Here is an 18,066-nt window from a genome sequence, read left to right as displayed (position 1 = left end):
TAAGCACCCACTAGTATTGTGAAAACCCATTCCTAGGACTTTATACAGCGTCCAAGTGATTTTCATAGTGTGTTGTAGTGGTTTTGGTGCCAACGGTACTTAGAGTGGCCCCGTAACGAAAGCCATCGAGGATGTTGGCCTGCCATCTCCGAGAGCAGTCAATCTGTATCTCCACCAGCTGGTCTCGATGAGTCACGAACCCTTTAATGCAATTTATTTGTGACAGAGGGGGTAGACTATACACTCCTCTCTCCATTCCTCTTTCGTAGCACTGGCCACAGTTTATAACTTCCGTCTCCACTTTCTGCCCAGTTTCCCCATCAGTGAGATATGTTTCAGGTTTACTGGCAATCTCGGTAACACCGCATTTCAAATCTGCATATTTTGCAAACTGGTTGTCAGTTCATCAATGTACAATGGATAGGGTTATTCACGATAGTGTGAACTGCGGGGATTACAAGTAAATTTCATATTTTAGACCAGAATAGCTGAAATGGAAAAATTCTCCATGTTGGTTACGTTTGTGGACCAAAATTTTGAATACATTTTGAATTCCTGACAATTCACAACTTAGTGAGTAACCCGCTTAGTAAACAGACCTCTTTATTCATATCTTTATTGGTCATTTGCTAATATCCTTGACAGCAGTCACCAGGTGAAAAGACCATAGTTTGGCTACAATAGACTAACACATTGTAAATCACGTAGAACAAACTTGCATTCAGCTTTGAGGGCTCACTAACACTGCCCTAGAACAAATTAAAAAAAATCACAGTTAAAAACCATATCAAAGTTTCTCAGTGGACCTTTTCCTGCGGTCACTGTTGTGGCCTCAGGCATGTTCTGCTGACCCCATTATTAGAAAACGACTCACACAGTGCAGTGAAAACGGAGATTGCTATATGTAAACAACCCATGGTGGTGGCCGCACTCGAACGCGGTTAGTCTCTATACTATATATAAATGTAAAAAAACAAACGAGTGAGCGAGCATGAGTGGAAATGTTTTTTTTTTTTTTATTAATTGAGTTTATTGTTTTCGATCATAAAATAGAAAGGGTGGGGGTACAGAAAAAAAAGGGGTAGGGTGGGGGATTCAGGGTTACAGTACAAAGGATCAGATACAACACAGTGACATTCATATTTCATATTAATCACCGCCTATCTATGTACGCAGTGGTTTGGGCGTAGTGTAGTCTCTGCTCGTCCCAATTTAGAACGGGCGTTACCCATACCCCTCTTTTCCACCTTCAAGTGTAACTCGTCATTGAGACAGTGTAGCTATCAGCCTTTTATAGGCATGCAGGGGCGATGCTCTGGCTATCTTGTGTCTGTTCGTCATGTGATACGTGTACCTGCTATATACCTTAACCTTGTTGGGCATTCAGGGGGGTCAAGAAGTCTCAAGTGTCGGCTATCTACTCGACGAGGCTCTCCACCTACACGATTAATGCCTCCTATATATCCCCCTAAGTGTGGCACTCTGTGATGTATTACGTAAGTGTCAAGGCATTGCTCCGCCTGAACCTCCCAAATTAAAGCATAATACCGGAAAAAACAAATAGAATACATTTAAAAAACAATCTAACATAAATCTAACATGAGGGAGAACCATAACTGCTTGCTATCCAGCAGCTATTCGGATTCCTATGGCTGTCGTCTTAGGCGATGGCATCGACCAGGATGGGGGGGGGGGGAGGAATAAGAAGCTCCCTGCCCTAAAGTTCTCTTATTTTTTTTTTTGTGTGTTTTTTTTTTTATAGTTAGTAACAGGTGTGTGCATGATCTGGCTCTGAGGCCTATTGAAGGTTTTATGGAGGCTGGAACTGAAAGCGGCTACACCAAGGTTCCCAGTTTTGAGATATTTTATGTTTTTGGTCGGCAGTTATCGCCGATGAGATGTCATATACATAATTTAGTCGGATTTTGTCCATGAGGTTCTTTTCAGAGGGGCAATTGGTTGATTTCCAATTGAGCGCTATAAGAGCTCTAGCTGCTAGTATCACCTGTGCGGCCAATGCTTTCTCCTGCTTCGTCCAGCTGGCGGGAAGGTCCAACCATAGGCAGGCCCCAAACTCCAGCGGGAGAATAATATCTACTTTGCTAAGCAACCTAGAAACCTCCAACCACAATGGCCGAATAAGGTCGCATCCCCACCATATGTGGAGCGTCGTGCCTTTTTGTGCTCGGCATCTCCAACATCGGTCAGAAGTGTTTGGGTATATTTTGCTAAGTTTATCCGGCGTCAGATACCATCGGTACATTAGCTTTCTGTGAGCTTCAATATGTGAGTAGCACGCGGTATACCCAGTCAGTGCATTGACTAGTGCTAGCCATTTGTGGGGAAGAAGAGTTGTCCCACTTTCTTTTTCCCATTGGGACATAAATGATAGGTTTGGGGACAGTGGGAAGTTCGATATTGCTTTGTAGCACCTGGAGAGCAATTTAGGCCTAAGGGGGTATTTCCAACATGTCATAAGGAGATCGCATTGCTGAGTAGATTCCCCAGCCTTGCCCTCTGTGGTCCTATCTACATGCTCCAATAGTGCGCTTTTAATTTGGAGGTAAGGGAACACATATCTAGGAGCTAGGCTGTACTTCTGTTGGAGCTCAGCAAAGGGAGTGATTTCCGTACCAGTAAACAATTGGGAGACACTAGTGATGCCCGCTTCTGCCCATGTGGATAGTGAGAGCCATGGTAACACTGTGGACATGGCGTTTAATGGCGCCAATCTGTGAAATCTAGGAGTCTTAGTCTGAATTGCTCTAAACTTATCCCATATGTGTACCGTCAGTTTTGTTGTGGAAAGGAGCGTGCGCGCCTTCCCCCTTTTAGCTGGTGGGGACCACATGTGCTCTAGGAGTGTCTCCTTAGGCCATTGTTTGCGTTCCATGTCGACCCAAAGTAGTTGTCCCTTGTCTGCATGGAGATTTACTGCCTGGGATAGTATGGCTGCCAAGTGATACATGGCCACCTGCGGCACCCCCATCCCTCCCATCTGGAACGGTCTATACAAGGTGTGACTCGCTACTCTCGCACGTTTGTTCCCCCATATAAAGCTATTAATAATGGACTGGGCTTTTTTACAAAAACTTTGTGGAATAGTTACAGGCAACATACGAAATAAGTACAGTAGTTTAGGTAGGGCCATCATTTTCACTGCATTAACTCTCCCTGCCCATGAGAGCATCACGTCTTTCCAGGAGTTCAGGTCTTTGCGGATGGTTTCCAAGAGAGGAATATGGTTTAGTTTGTATATAGTATGTATCGATTTGGCAACTCGTACTCCCAAATAGGTTACCGACTCCGTCCTCCAATCGAAATCGAAGGTCTTTCTTAACACCTCAGCATTCTCCAAAGGGAGGTTAATTGGCAAGGCTTGTGTCTTAGCCGTATTAAGTTTGTAATAGGAGATAGAGCCGAAAGATTGTAGGATGGGCATAAGGTTTGGGAGTGACACCTCTGGCCTTGTCAGTGTCAGCAGAATATCATCTGCGAACAATGAGAGTTTGTATTGATGTTCGTCGATATTGACTCCGTGGATGTTCGGGTTCTGCCTAATGATCTGAGCTAAAGGTTCTAGACATATTATGAAAAGCAGGGGGGACAAAGGACAACCCTGTCTCGTTCCATTCGAAATTGGGAAGGGTGGGGAAATGAATCCCGCGTTAGTGACACTAGCTTCTGGGAAGGTGTATAAGGCCATAATCGCTTTTATGAATGCGGAAGGAAAGCCAAATTTGTCTAGTGCCGATTTCATGTATAGCCAATTGAGCCTATCGAAGGCTTTTTCCGCATCCAACGCAAGCAGTAGTCCTCCCAGTTTGTTAGTGTTGAGACCCTCCAAGACGTTAAGAAGAAGCCTAGAATTGTCTGAGCCCTGCCTGCCTTTGACAAAGCCAGATTGGTTATAGTGGATTAGAGTGGGGAGTAAGTGTTTGAGTCTAGTTGCCAGGATTTTTGCATATAGTTTGGTGTCAATATTCAATAGGGATATTGGGCGGAAGTTAGCACATGCTGTGGGTTTTTTACCCGGTTTAGGTAGTGTAACTATATGAGCTCGTAGCATTTCGCCAGGTAATTTACCTTGTGTGAAGCCTTGGTTAAACAGAGACACTAAATGTGGGGTAAGAGCAGTTTGGAAGGTTTTATAGTATATGGAGGAGAGTCCATCGGGCCCTGGTGATTTCGCGTTGGGTAAGTCTGTGATCATTTGTGTAACTTCCTCAACTGAGATTGGTTTAATCAGGTCAGGGATCTTATCAGTGGGCAGCGAAGGTAAATGGATTGTTTCTAGAAATTTATTTATCTGTTCTTGTGTTGGTTGGGATGTCAGGTTATCATCTTTAAGATTATAGAGTGTGCGGTAGAACTGAGCAAATTCCTGTACTATTTTATCTGGGTTTACAACTTTCTGACCCAGGGGATTGTGAACGTAAGCTATTTTGGTTGCTAGGCTACGCTTTTTAAGTCTAGATGCAAGTACTTTCCCTGCTCTGTTTCCCTGCTCATAGAATTTTGCTTTAAGTCTTCGTAGAAAGAAATTTGTTTTAGCCACTTCCAGTTCTTGTAGTTGCGTTCGTATGTCTGTAATCTCTCTAAGATGCGTCTTTGAGGGTGTTTGTTTATTGAGTGTATTCAGTTTTGTGAGGCGGCTAGTGAGGGTTATATACTTGGCTATACGCACGGCTTTGGCCCTACTCGCATGCTTAATTAGTACTCCCCTGATATATGCCTTATGGGCTAACCACAAACTTTCTGTGGATGTGTTTGGTTGAGAGTTGGTCAGAAAATAGACTTCCAGTTCTCTATGGAGGTCTTCTAATACTTGGGGGTCACTGAGCAGGCTTTCGTTAAGCCGCCAAGTTCCTCTCCCTTTAGCAGGGAATTGTTCGTTCAGGTGGAGAATGATCGGCGCATGGTCCGACCACGATATCAGGCCTATACTAGTATTGACAACGTTGCCAATCAAGGAGGTAGGTATCAAAAATCGGTCTATTCGGGAGTACGAGTTATGAGCCACTGAGTGAAATGTGAAATCCTTTTCTTGCGGATGTGTCACCCTCCATGGGTCTATAAAATTCTGCTCTAATAGAAGTTGATTGAGGTGCCCCGAGTTTGTTTTTCTGCCTATCTCAGTAGATGCCTTCACTGTGTGTGAAGAGGATGTATCCAGTTGAGTATCTAAGATGAAATTCGTGTCCCCTCCTATTACTACATCCCCTAGTCTGCCTTCGTCCAGTGCATTGAAAATAGTAAGGAGAAATGTGGTTTGTGCTGTATGAGGGCCATAAACGTTAATTAAGGTGTATGGGGCGTTATTCAGCAAACATTGTATAATTAAATATCTTCCCTGTTTGTCTGTGCGTTTTTTTACTAGTTCAAACGCCACATCTTTCCCGATAAGGATCGACACCCCCCGCTTCTTTTTAGAGAAGCAGGAGTGAAAGTCTAGGGGATATAGAGGGGAATTAAATTTGGGTCTTTTACCCCACTGGAAATGGGTTTCTTGGAAGAATACAATTTGGGCTTTAGCCCTTTTCGCTTCCAATAGTGCCAGTCTCCTTTTATTTGGGGAGTTGAGTCCTTTAGTGTTCAATGACAGAAACGTCAGCACCATTATATTACATACAACCTAATATGCTGTCTAGTATTGCTGAATGGCAATTCATACTCCTTTAACTTAGTCCCCCTGTCAGTTACCATCTCCCTGGGGCTCTGAGTGCAAGCCTCTTTATGTGTCCGTACTATGATTCCCTCAATCAAGACAAAGAAAAAAACAGTAAGATTTAAGAACTGAAGAACAAAATAACAGAACAAACATATATACAGTTGCCTGAAAACCACGTGACAAGCACACGGTAGGCAATCAGAATTGGTGACGTATACTGTATACGTCTGAGTGGCCTGGCTTGGGCCACTGGGGGGTGAAGTATCGGGTGGTACCATCTGTTGGATACAACATGTCATAGGGGACCTTCCCTATCCATGGATTTAACCTTAGACCGAGTCAGAGATGGAAGTCTCCAAGTCGAGATAATGAAAGGACCTGACTTATGTATCGCTGACTCGCTCCCTACATATTTCGGCTTACCTTCTATGTCCATTTATACTTATATATTTTTAACCGTGTTAACTTATGGGAATATGTCAAACATGCCCGGTTATTTTCCCGTGTATTTTTTTTTTTTATTATTATTATTATTATTTTTACCTTTATTTATTTATTTTTTTTATTATAGTTTTTTTTTTTTTTTTGTTGTTTTTGGTTATTATTATTCTTTTTTTTTTTTTATTCCTTTTTTTTTTTTTTTTTTCTTTTTCTTTTTAGTGTGTTTAGTTTAACGTCTCATCCCATTATGTGATTTCTACCTGCATCCCATTTTACATTTACGGGATCCGGCCTCCAAAACACCTTCCCTCTCATTTAAAAGAGATGGAAAGAACTAATGACAATATAAGTGTCTGTGCCGTGACAATATAAGTGTGCCGTTCACTTAGCTGCGTCAATCCTGTGCCAGTCTCCAGCTACTCGGGATGGATGGGCTTGGGTGTTCTTTTCCGCCGACTCTGGTTGCGGCAAAGGAATGTTCCACTGTGTTAGCCCGTTCCTCCCGTCTTCTGGGTTGAGAAACACCCTCTCCACTCCATTTCTCCGTGCGATGAGGCGTGTCGGGAAGCCCCATTTATACTGTATGGACGCCTCTCTGAGTGCCTTGGTGATAGGGCCAAAAGCTCTTCGTTTAGCCATCGTCGCTGGTGACAAGTCGGTGTATAGCTGTATGTCCTTGAAGCGTTCTCCTAGGTTCCGCGCGTCTCGCGCCGCCATCATCAGCCTCTCTTTTGTCGTATAGAAATGCACCCTTACGATGATGTCTCTGGGCACTGCCGCTGGCAGGCCCCTGGGCTTCATCAGCCTGTGTACTCTATCTAGCTGTAACTCCTGCTCAGAAGCCTCTGGTAGTAGTGCCTGAAAGAGTTGGGTGACATAACCTCTTAACTCCGGTTGTTTAACCTCCTCAGAAATGCCGCGCAGGCGGATGTTGTTTCTGCGGGCTCTATCTTCTAAATCCACCACTTTTGTCTCCAACTGTTGGATTTGGGACTGAAATGTGGAGTAGGCGTCAGCCAGGGAATTATGTGCTTCTATGACCTCCTCCATCTTGTTTTCCAAATGGGCCGTGCGGTCCCCAATAGCCTGCACATCTCTTTTAATATCAGCAGCTAATTTTTGGAAGTCAGCTCTCATAGTGTGTTTGAGGTCTGACAACAGGATCCTAATGTCCCCTTCAACTTGGGGAATGTGTTGGAGGCGAGACACCGAAGTGACATCACTTGCCTCTGATTCAGATGCTGGTGAGTGCGCCACGTCGGCGCCATCTTGGAGCAGCTTGCTCGATGATGAGAGGGCCGAGATCTGCAGATTCGCGGCTTTCTGCCTCTGCTTTCTGGCTGGTTTGGACGACATCGCGGTCTGCCGGTGTTTAGCCGTGGAGGCAGCCGTTTTTTCCGGTCTAATGCTGTGGATACAAGCTGTTAAGGTACCCGGTCCGACGGAGCTAGTCTCTTACACGTCCAGCTTCGTCCGTGCCTTAGCCACGCCCCCCCTGGAAATGTTTTTTTAAAAAGTAAATGCGAACATATCGGAGCTGTAATGGCAAGGCGAACCACGAATCGGACGATGGACGAACATTTGTTTCGTGGTTCACAGTTCCATCCGGGCGCCAAAAATAAAATGAATGATGATTTATGGTTAGGGGAAAGCCACTAAATGTTGATTGTATTCACAAAATGAGGTGCAGTAAAAAATAACAACTATATTGATGTATTTATAGATTTTTTAAAAAATGTTTTTATGCTTTTCCTTTTTTCCCCTCTGCTGGGTAATTTTTTTCACTTGCTGTGTGAAGCAAATTACGCACAAATGCACCTATCAATGTACTGCAAAATATAGACATAATATTTACATTATCTGTAGATTTTGCAACACAAGACAGAACCAAAACGCCACATGGACAAAACAAGAAACTATTTTTTTTCTTCTTCTTTGTGGAACCAATGTTTATCGCTGTGAACAAGTCAACAAAACAGACACACCTTAAATGATGCAGATAGACACACAACACACGGATGCACAATTTCTAGCAAACACACAATGGGGGTTAATAGGGGTTTGTATAAATGAGGAGTAGTTGTCACATGGATTTATATTTACTAAACTCTGAAATTTTGAAATTGCAAACGGCAAAATATAGACAAACATAGTTTATCTGGAAAAATACTCAAACCGCAATAATACCGGTATATGAACAATGCCTAGTTTTGCTTGTATTTCGTCATTTAGAATTTAATTTGCTTCATTTCAGAGTTTAGTGAATAGACTTTGTAAGGATAACAGCTCCTAGAAACTGGACAGGATCACAACTCTATAGAGGAAAGTATCCTTACAGGGTTATTCACTAGAGAGTGGATTGCCACAAATTCAAAGTGAATTTTAAATGTAAGGCCAAAGTAGCCAATCTGGACACATTCTCAGTCAGCTATGCTCTTGGTTCTGCTACTTTGGCCTTACATTTGAAATTCACTTAAAATTCCTGACGTTTCTCAATTTAGTGAATAACGCTTCCAGTATCACAGTCCTGGTACCAAGCTCTGGAGCACAGCACGTACAAAAATGAGCCGTAATTTGAAGCAGAATTAAACTCTGAAATTATTTCCCAGAATCCTGATGGTGGATACGTGTTTACATTTGTATTTATCAATAAGATTATGGCGTGTGCAGACTCTACCATGCAATGCATCTTTCAATATGTTTATTAACTGGGTGATACGTTTCATATGTTAAAGCTCGTGCTATTTGCATCAGAAAATGGGTTCCGGATATAATTGATTATATTTACGTTGTTGTTGTTTTTTTAACTATAGTTTAGCCTTCTAGTTTGCTATAATTAATCAACCACAAGTCTCCATTATAAATGACATTACCATTGTTACTAATTTGTTTGTTTCTGTTGAAAATAATCGGTATCTTTAAGTATCCATATTTAAATATAACAATTTGCTGTATCAGACTATAAAATTATTCCACACATAGGAGTGATGCGATTTAGTAACATTTAAATGATAAAAACACAGTGTCCCCCGCGATGGCCACCACCACGTCCACTCGATCGTCTCTACAACTCACATCTAATAGGTAGACGCCCTAGTTCTAATTCTGATGACTGAATATGCTATAAAGGCTACCTGCATTCAGGGCCGGCCTTAGGCATTTGGGCGCCCTGTGCAAAAAATCTTCACAGCGCCCCCCCCCTCCCCCTCTCCTTACCCCTTCCCACACACCCTGTCACACACACACACACACAGGCAGGCAGACAGCCATACACACACACACACAAACACACTCAGGCAGTCATACACAGACAGCCACACACAAACACACACACAGACATAGAATGTGACGGCAGATAAGAACCATTTGGCCCATCTAGTCTGCCCAGACAGTCACACATAGGCAGTCACACACAAACACACACACACACACAGGCAGACAGCCACACACACACACACACAGGCAGACAGCCACACACACAGCCACAGCCAAACACACAGAGGCAAACAGCCACACACACACACACACAGTCACACACACACAGACAAACAGTCAAACACACACTGTCAGACAGCCACACACACACAGTCACACACACACTGGCAGACAGTCACACACACACACGCAGACAGTCACACACACACACACGCAGACAGTCACACACACACACAAACATAGGCAAACAGTCACACACACACAGGCAGACAGCCACAGGCAGACAGCCACACACACTCACTAACAGACAAACACACACTAACAGACACAGACACACACTAACATACACAGACACACACTAACATACACAGACACACACTAACAGACACACTAACATACACACACACACTCACCCACATTAACACATTTTTTTTAATTTATTTAGACACCCCCCTCCCCAGCCTCCTTACCTTTGGGAATGCTGGGGGGGGGGTCTCTTCCTCCCTGGTGGTGCAGTGGCTGCTGGGCTGGGCGGGCGGCTCTGGCGGGCGGCTGGCGAGGGAGCACTTCCTCTGAGCTGTTTGCTCAGCTCCCTCGCGCGCCGCAGAGTGAGGCTGGGAGCCGGAATATGACGTCATATTCCGGCTCCCAGCCTCACTCTGCGGCGCGCGAGGGAGCTGAGCATACAGCTCAGAGGAAGTGCTCCCTCGCCAGCCGCCCGCCAGCGCCGCCCGACATGTCTGTTAGCCGCAAGGCTAACAAGACATTTGCCTTGGGCATTTGGGGGCGGCTTTTTTTGCCGCCCCCTGGAAAATGCCGCCCAAGGCAAATGCCTTGTTAGCATTGCGGCTAACAGACATGCCGTGTGAGCTATGCGGCCGCAGGGCGCCCCCTGCACCATGGCGCCCTGTGCGGCCGCACAGCTCGCACACCCCTAAGGCCGGCCCTGCCTGCATTGACCAACCTCTGTTAACAAGAACTGCCACTGTTTACTTACTGTTCAGTTATGGATCTCTTATACTTTATCTTGTTGGCATAACGATTGTCTTGCACTACAAATACCTTATGGATCTGCCAACCTGCTCTCTGTTAATTATCATTGTCAAAATATTACTTTTACTGATTTCCTGACTAAACTGTCAAATATAAATATAAAAATCAATAAATAAAGAATTAAAAACCCCCCCAAAAAAACACTTAATGTCTCTGGAGTTCAGTACGCTGACACGCTAATTAGAGTAGCACTCCAAGGGTTATAATAATTTTTTCCTCTGTTATACTACCGCTCTATATGTTATGTATTTTATAATTCCAAGTACAAAATATAAAAAAAAACACAAGTAACAAAAAAAGGTGAAATTTAAACTGCAGAAATAGAAAAATGATTAAATATTTGATCACTGTGAAATTAGTAAAATTATTTATACCAGTTTAATACAAGTACAATAGCATTTATTCTACACGCAAGTTCTCATTATTAACAGATTTTCAGAACCTTACATTCACACACCTCACTTTCCATGATCGTAAAGGAATATGTGTATACCTGGTATTCTAAAGATGCAAAATAAGAATTCTTACAGTAGTCTCAAGGTTGATTAAATTCTGGTACATTGACCGTCAACGGTCACAACGAATCTACGAATATCCTCAATTTGATGCCACGAAGAAGCATAAGCATATGAGAAAAGGAACGAGTAGGGAGTGTGTGTGTAAGCCTTGAAATAAACTAGGTGTTGTGGGAATCATTAACTCTATTAATAAAGAAGGTAACCTACGCATAGTTTATATTATTTTTTTTATGTCGTCTATACATATGCAGAGTAGTTTAAACTATTATAAAAATTCAGCCGGTTCATTATTCTACTGAAGAGAGGGAGTGAAATTTATATCACAAGTGTCTTGATTATAAAGATAATGCCACGTACTAAACATGTATCATAATAGAATCCTGTGGAAAGTTCCTAATAATTCCTACACTTTGCAAACTTTGCACTATTTCTGATCATGTCACTTTTATAAAAGATCCCGTTCAACATGGGTACAAACAAGATGCCTATATTCAGAATTTAAATTACATTTATTCATGACATTTTTCAGATATTTTGTTTAATCTCGAAAGTTACGATTGTAACATTATCAGCTCTTTCTTACCAGTTTGTAGTATTCTATTAAACGAAGCGAGAACAATACAATTGCAGAGAAAGTGTAGACAAAGCTCCATTCTTTTCGGATGGTGAGGTGAAGATAGAATGATATATAAACTAGTTAATTTTTACTGATCTTTAAACACGCCCATTTCACCCCCCCTATCCTTCCGGTCTCCTGTCTAATGGCTCTCTGCGCTTCACACGTCACAGAAAATGTGGTTAAGCCAGGTAGCTGACCATCAAAGAATTGCCATTGCGGTGGATTGAGAACACGCTCTGAAAGGCACACTTAGCTTACCCACAATACACAGCAGGCTTGTAGGGTCCGAGACAGCACGTCAAGGAAACCAAGACTCACTCGATAAACAAGATAATTAAAGTAGAACTGTCCCGCCCAAGATTTGTAATATGTTTACTCATCCCCTCTATTAAACAATCTTGTGAGGTGTTAAAAATATAATTAAATGAAAACATCCGCAATTCTTTATCCTGCAAATGGGCGCCTTCATCTTAGCTCCCTGTCAATCAATGTTGTATTATCTGGCCAATTTGGAAACCGGACAGTCAGCATAGAGAAAGCACACAGAGAAGAGGAGAAATTAAACCACGTCTGTATTTCTTCCTATCATTTCCACTGTTTGCCCTGGCTTTACCTTGCCTAAATTGGAATATGATGTCCTTTGATAAACTTTAATATAAATTTGGAAGAAAATGGAGCATTACATGAAAACAATAATAACACAAGCTATATGTGATTTCTAATGCTTTATTCAATGGTGTAAATTCCAAAGAAGTGACAGCTGGCCCTTAAGATAACCACTGTCATGACGTCTGGACAAACTCTTCCAATTGTCATTTGATTATTCTAGTTACAAGGCGATTAAACCTGGTCAGAGAAAGGAGGTCTGAAGATCCCATCTTCAAGAAGGCCTTTAGCAGCTTTGAAACATTTAAGGCATAATGATTTAAATATCAGGTTCTTAAAACATCTGGCATCACATCAGTTCGCGCTGGTAGACTTGTCTCATTCCATATAAATATATTTGTAGCACAGAGTACATGACCTATTAAAAGACAACCAACATTTAATCAGTCTATTTATTGAGGCAGAAAATAACATAAGCTGGAGAGGTGTCTTGTAGGACTCTGTTCAGTAAAACTAGATGTCTATGTTCATATAAGTCCTCAGATTCCGCTCCCAAGTTTTCTCTCTTTCTTCCTTCCTTCTTTCCTCTTTCTTGCTGACTGTGGACACTCGTTCTATCCTACTAGGCTTAGTCTCTGGCCGAGAGACTGCCAGGGTGTCATTGGCTGGGAAGTGGGTGACTTTGGCTTTCTGGTTTGTTTGAAAGCCAAGTCCTTTTTGATCTCTCTTGAGAACAGTCTGAACAGGAAATTTCCTCCCCGTACCGCTTGGCCCCAGCCCTGACTCTCGATTCCAGCCTTCTTTCAGCATCATTTTAAATCCCACGTTATTTTCTGGGATAGCGTAGTAAGTAGGAGGCAGTTTCTTCCTCTTGTTAAAGAGATGGACGGTGGAACGTTCGTGAGTTTCGATGGTGTCTTCTTGGTAATGGGTCTTACACAATTCACAATATTTCTTCTCCATACTTCTTCTCCTGAAGAAAGAAGAAAAAAAACATTAAATATTTAAAATATTCTCTAGAAGATTCTTCGGTTTACAGAAGATTACTTATGACATTTAATTCGACATATTTTTTCTTTAACCCCTTAAGGACACATGACATGCCTGACATGTCATGATCCCCTTTTATTCCAAAAGTTTGGTCCTTAAGGGGTTAACTATATTCTGTCTCTCCAACATCCGTCTCGTTTTTTTCTGACCATTTCCTGTTAATTAAAGACACTAAGGAGGAGATTTATAAAAGGGAGCAATTAACAATAAAATGCACTAGATAATTTCACTGGTTTTTCATGTTGCACTACATTAAAGGACCACTCTAGGCACCCAGACCACTTCAGCTTAATGAGGTGGTCTGGGTGCCAGGTCCCTCTAGGATTAACCCTTTTTTTTTTTTATAAACATAGCAGTTTCAGAGAAACTGCTATGTTTATACTGAGGGTTAATCCAGCCTCCAAATCCTTTAGTGGCTGTCTCATTGACAGCCACTAGAAGCGCTTGCGTGCTTCTCACTGTGAAAATCACAGTGAGAGCACGCAAGCGTCCATAGGAAAGCATTGTAAATGCTATCCTATGCGACCGGCTGAATACGAGCGCGGCTTCTGCCGCGCATGCGTATTCAGCCGATGACGTCGCAAGGAAGAAGGAGAGGAGGAGGAAAGCTCCCCGCCCAGCGCTGGAGAAAGAGGTAAGTTTAACCCCTTCCTCCCCCCAGAGCCCGGCGGGAGTGGGTCCCTGAGGGTGGGGGCACCCTCAGGGCACTCTAGTGCCAGGAAAACGAGTATGTTTTCCTGGCACTAGAGTGGTCCTTTAAAAAAACAACCTATTCCTTCACAATCTAGTTTTTAAGACTCTATGGCACATAGGACTGCAATTTAATCACTCTCATAACAAATACATCCAATGACAAAGACCAACCTTGGTGCAGTCTCCTGGTAAAGACCACTTAGAGAATGTTGCAGAAGCTGAACAATGTCACCGTGCCCCGATTCTTCTGCTAAGATCAAAGCATCCTTACCCTGGGTATCACACACTCCAACCCAGGCTGCTCCATTCTTCAGCAAATAGTTCACTACATCCTTTCGTCCTCCATATGCAGCACACATTAACGCTGTCCAAAAGAAATTGTCTGAAAAATTGATGTCACATTTCTCTTTTTCCACCAACTTCTGAACCCCTTTAAGGTCTCCTTCTTGAGAACATTTAAGTAGCTGATGGCCAAAACTGATAGCTCTTTCTGTTGGTACAGTTCTGGTAGGTCCATCTTGAGAACTAGTAACAAGAGACTCTCGATTTGACGAAGGTATGGCTATTTTGCGTTTCCGAGTAAGTCTTCTAGAAGTTGATGTTTTACCTTCAGAAGAAATAAGACTTTCATAGAAGTTTCTTGCCTCCGCCCCGGAAGTGCTACACTCCAATACTCCAAATGATTTCTTCCTACTGCGTTCACCATTTTCCCAAAAGTCTGATTTCTCCCGGGCCCTTGTGAACGTGATAAGTCGAGGATGGTTCATATTTCTTATTTCAAATTAAATAAGAAAACAAAAACCTAATGAGGGAGAAAAAACATACATTGTTTTAGATATCTGTATATCTCAAAAGTAAAATCACTAAATTGTACAACTCCTGCCCACCTCCCCCCAAAGTGAGGATTCCTCATATTTAACACAAAAATTATTAAAATCAAGTATGCCAAGGCATCTAAGACAAAGAGAGGTCCCCAAGTATAGTGGAAAACAGATAAATATATTAAACTTTATTGCAAAATGTAAATCAAAGAAACACCATTAAAAAAAAAAACTATATAGATAAGGGGGATGTAAAAAAGGAGGAAGGGTAGAATTTCATGTAGTGTTCAAAATATGCAGAAGTGCAATATGACAGAGCAACAGTATATAAATGTAAATATTTTTCACGGGAGAGGCAATTCACCAGAGCCCAATACGTTTCCCTTAGTGCTGAAAAGAGCTACAAAGTGTCTCCAACTAAAAAATATAATTATAGCTAAATTAAGGAGACAGCTCTTCAGGTGATATCCAGACAGAAATTGTTAAATAGTAAAATCTCTCAATGCTCAGTTTGGAGCCCCAGAAAGGCCAGAGTGTTCAAAACAAGTACCAAAGTAACTATTGGGGCAAAGTTAGTCCACTTTTAGAACTTTGCTCTATAACTGCACTACATCAGTCCAAGCAACACTCTCATGCATCTTCCTATGTGTCTTTTATTAAGTAAAGGGGAAACCTATATGTAGGGCAATCAGATTTCACCTTAATCTGAATGGGCTTACGTGAAGGTTAAATATCATATGGCACTTCTGAAAACAAAACGAATAATGTACGAACAAAATTGGATTTTATTCTCAGACTCCTATGAATTATATAGAATGTATAAAACAATATTCTGAACCTGCTTCCTGTCTTGGTTTTGTTATATTACATTCTACCTACTACACAGTAATATGCTACTGACCTACTTAATACAACAACCATTAACGTGTTACTTTCTGCAGCCGTGTGAGTGGAAAGACCGTTGGTTTAAATATATGTGCTCATATATATATATATATATATATATATATATATAAAGAAAATAAATTCTATTTTCACATCAGCTGTCAACTTGCGACTGTATCAGATCAATGTTTAAATCCTTATTCATCTAATCCGCTTAAACCATGTGTAGAAAGCTCAGGACCACGGACACTTCCCCTCGTTCATGTTTGCCTCCCTACCCCATCCTCTTCCATTCTACTACCTTCACTTTTCTTTCTCCAGACTTTTTGCCTTACAAGGAAACCACCCTAAATCTGGTAAATAAAACTTGATACTATGCCTCTCAAAACACATAGTTGAAATGTATTTGGAATTTGTATTCCCTACAACTGTCGTAGTAATGAGTTGAAGCCCCCTCCTTTGTATTGCCAGTCTGTCTCACTTCATCCACATTTACGCTTCAATACCACCCCCCCCCCCCAAAAAAAATCATCTAGATGTCCTCTGTATCCTCCTTCACATCTGCCTTCTCCTCCTGTCAATCGGATATTTTATCCCAGTGTCCTGCTGCTTATACAAATAATATGTACAAAATAAAATTTAATAGGTTTTACTATTGCATTTTTCTAAGTTTAATAAAAATGCTAATTAATCTATTCCAATTTTTTTAGCTGGCTCCTAGATTAAAAAAAATAATTGTAAAGCCCTGTTACACAGTAAGCCATATAATACATGTGCTATATTAGGAGTAGGCCATACAAAACATGTAATATATTGACAATAAGTCATATAATACCTGTAAAATATTAACAGTAAGCCATAGAATACATTTAATATATTAACAGTAAGCAATATAACACATGTGATATAGTCAATAAGCGATATAATAAATGGGATATATTCACAGTAAGAAATATAATAAAGAACACGGCAGCCATATAATACATGTGATATATTAACAGTAACCATATAATACATGTGATACAGTCAATAAGCAATATAACACACATGATATAGTCAGTAAGCCATATAATACATGTAATATGTTACCAGTAACCATATAATGCATGTAATCTATTAAACAGTAATCATAGAATGTGTGTAATATATTAACAGTAACCAAATATTGCATGTAATATATGAAACAGTAATCAAATACATGTACATTGTAATATTACACAGTAACCATATAATACATGTAATATTAAACAGTAATCATATAATACATGTAATATATTAACAGTAACCATATAATACATGTAATATATTAACAGTGATCATATAATACATGTAATATTACACAGTAATCATATAATACATGTAATATATTAACAGTGATCATATAATACATGTAATATATTAACAGTGATCATATAATACATGTAATATTACACAGTAATCATATAATACATGTAATATATTAACAGTGATCATATAATACATGTAATATTACACAGTAATCATATAATACATGTAATATATTAACAGTAACCATATAATACATGTAATATTACACAGTAACCATATAATACATATAATATTACACAGTAACCATATAATATATTAACAGTAACCATATAATACATGTAATATTACACAGTAACCATATAATATATTAACAGTAACCATATAATACATGTAATATTACACAGTAACCATATAATATATTAACAGTAACCATATAATACATGTAATATTACACAGTAACCATATAATATATTAACAGTAACCATATAATACATGTAATATTACACAGTAACCATATAATACATGTGATATATTAACAGTGATCATATAATACATGTAATATTACACAGTAACCATATAATACATGTAATATAGTAACAGTAACCATATAATATATTAACAGTAACCATATAATACATGTAATATAGTAACAGTAACCATATAATACATGTAATATAGTAACAGTAACCATATAATACATGTAATATTACACAGTAACCATATAATACATGTAATATAGTAACAGTAACCATATAATACATGTAATATAGTAACAGTAACCATATAATACATGTAAGATATTATCAGCAAGCCATATATATAATCACTGTCTGTGTCTCTAGCTCCCAATAAGTAAGAAGCCCCAGTCAGAGCACATGCTAGTTATTTCCTGTTACAGAGAATCATTTCAGAATTACCAGGAACGGTGGGCTGAATCTCACACCCAACCAGCGCAGCACACACTCATTTCCAACCGCAAAATGGCGC

At 40.5% G+C, this 18,066-nt stretch overlaps 1 protein-coding gene across 1 annotated transcript; it reads right to left on the bottom strand.

Moving 5' to 3' along the window:
- Window positions 1-11,608: 11,608 nt before the first annotated feature.
- Window positions 11,609-18,066, bottom strand: GPANK1 (G-patch domain and ankyrin repeats 1). The gene is made up of 3 exons (XM_063433259.1): window positions 17,997-18,066; window positions 14,258-14,888; window positions 11,609-13,316 (listed from the first exon to the last, which is right to left on the bottom strand). The coding sequence occupies exons 2-3, from the start codon at window positions 14,851-14,853 to the stop codon at window positions 12,857-12,859; spliced, it is 1,056 nt and encodes a 351-aa protein (XP_063289329.1). The 5' UTR covers window positions 14,854-14,888; window positions 17,997-18,066; the 3' UTR covers window positions 11,609-12,856.

The sequence above is a fragment of the Pelobates fuscus genome, chromosome 9 (assembly GCF_036172605.1).
Source record: "Pelobates fuscus isolate aPelFus1 chromosome 9, aPelFus1.pri, whole genome shotgun sequence".
Classification (NCBI taxonomy): Eukaryota; Metazoa; Chordata; class Amphibia; order Anura; family Pelobatidae; genus Pelobates; species Pelobates fuscus.
Note: the sequence above shows the minus strand (reverse complement) of the source record. Positions and strands in the feature narration are given on the sequence as shown.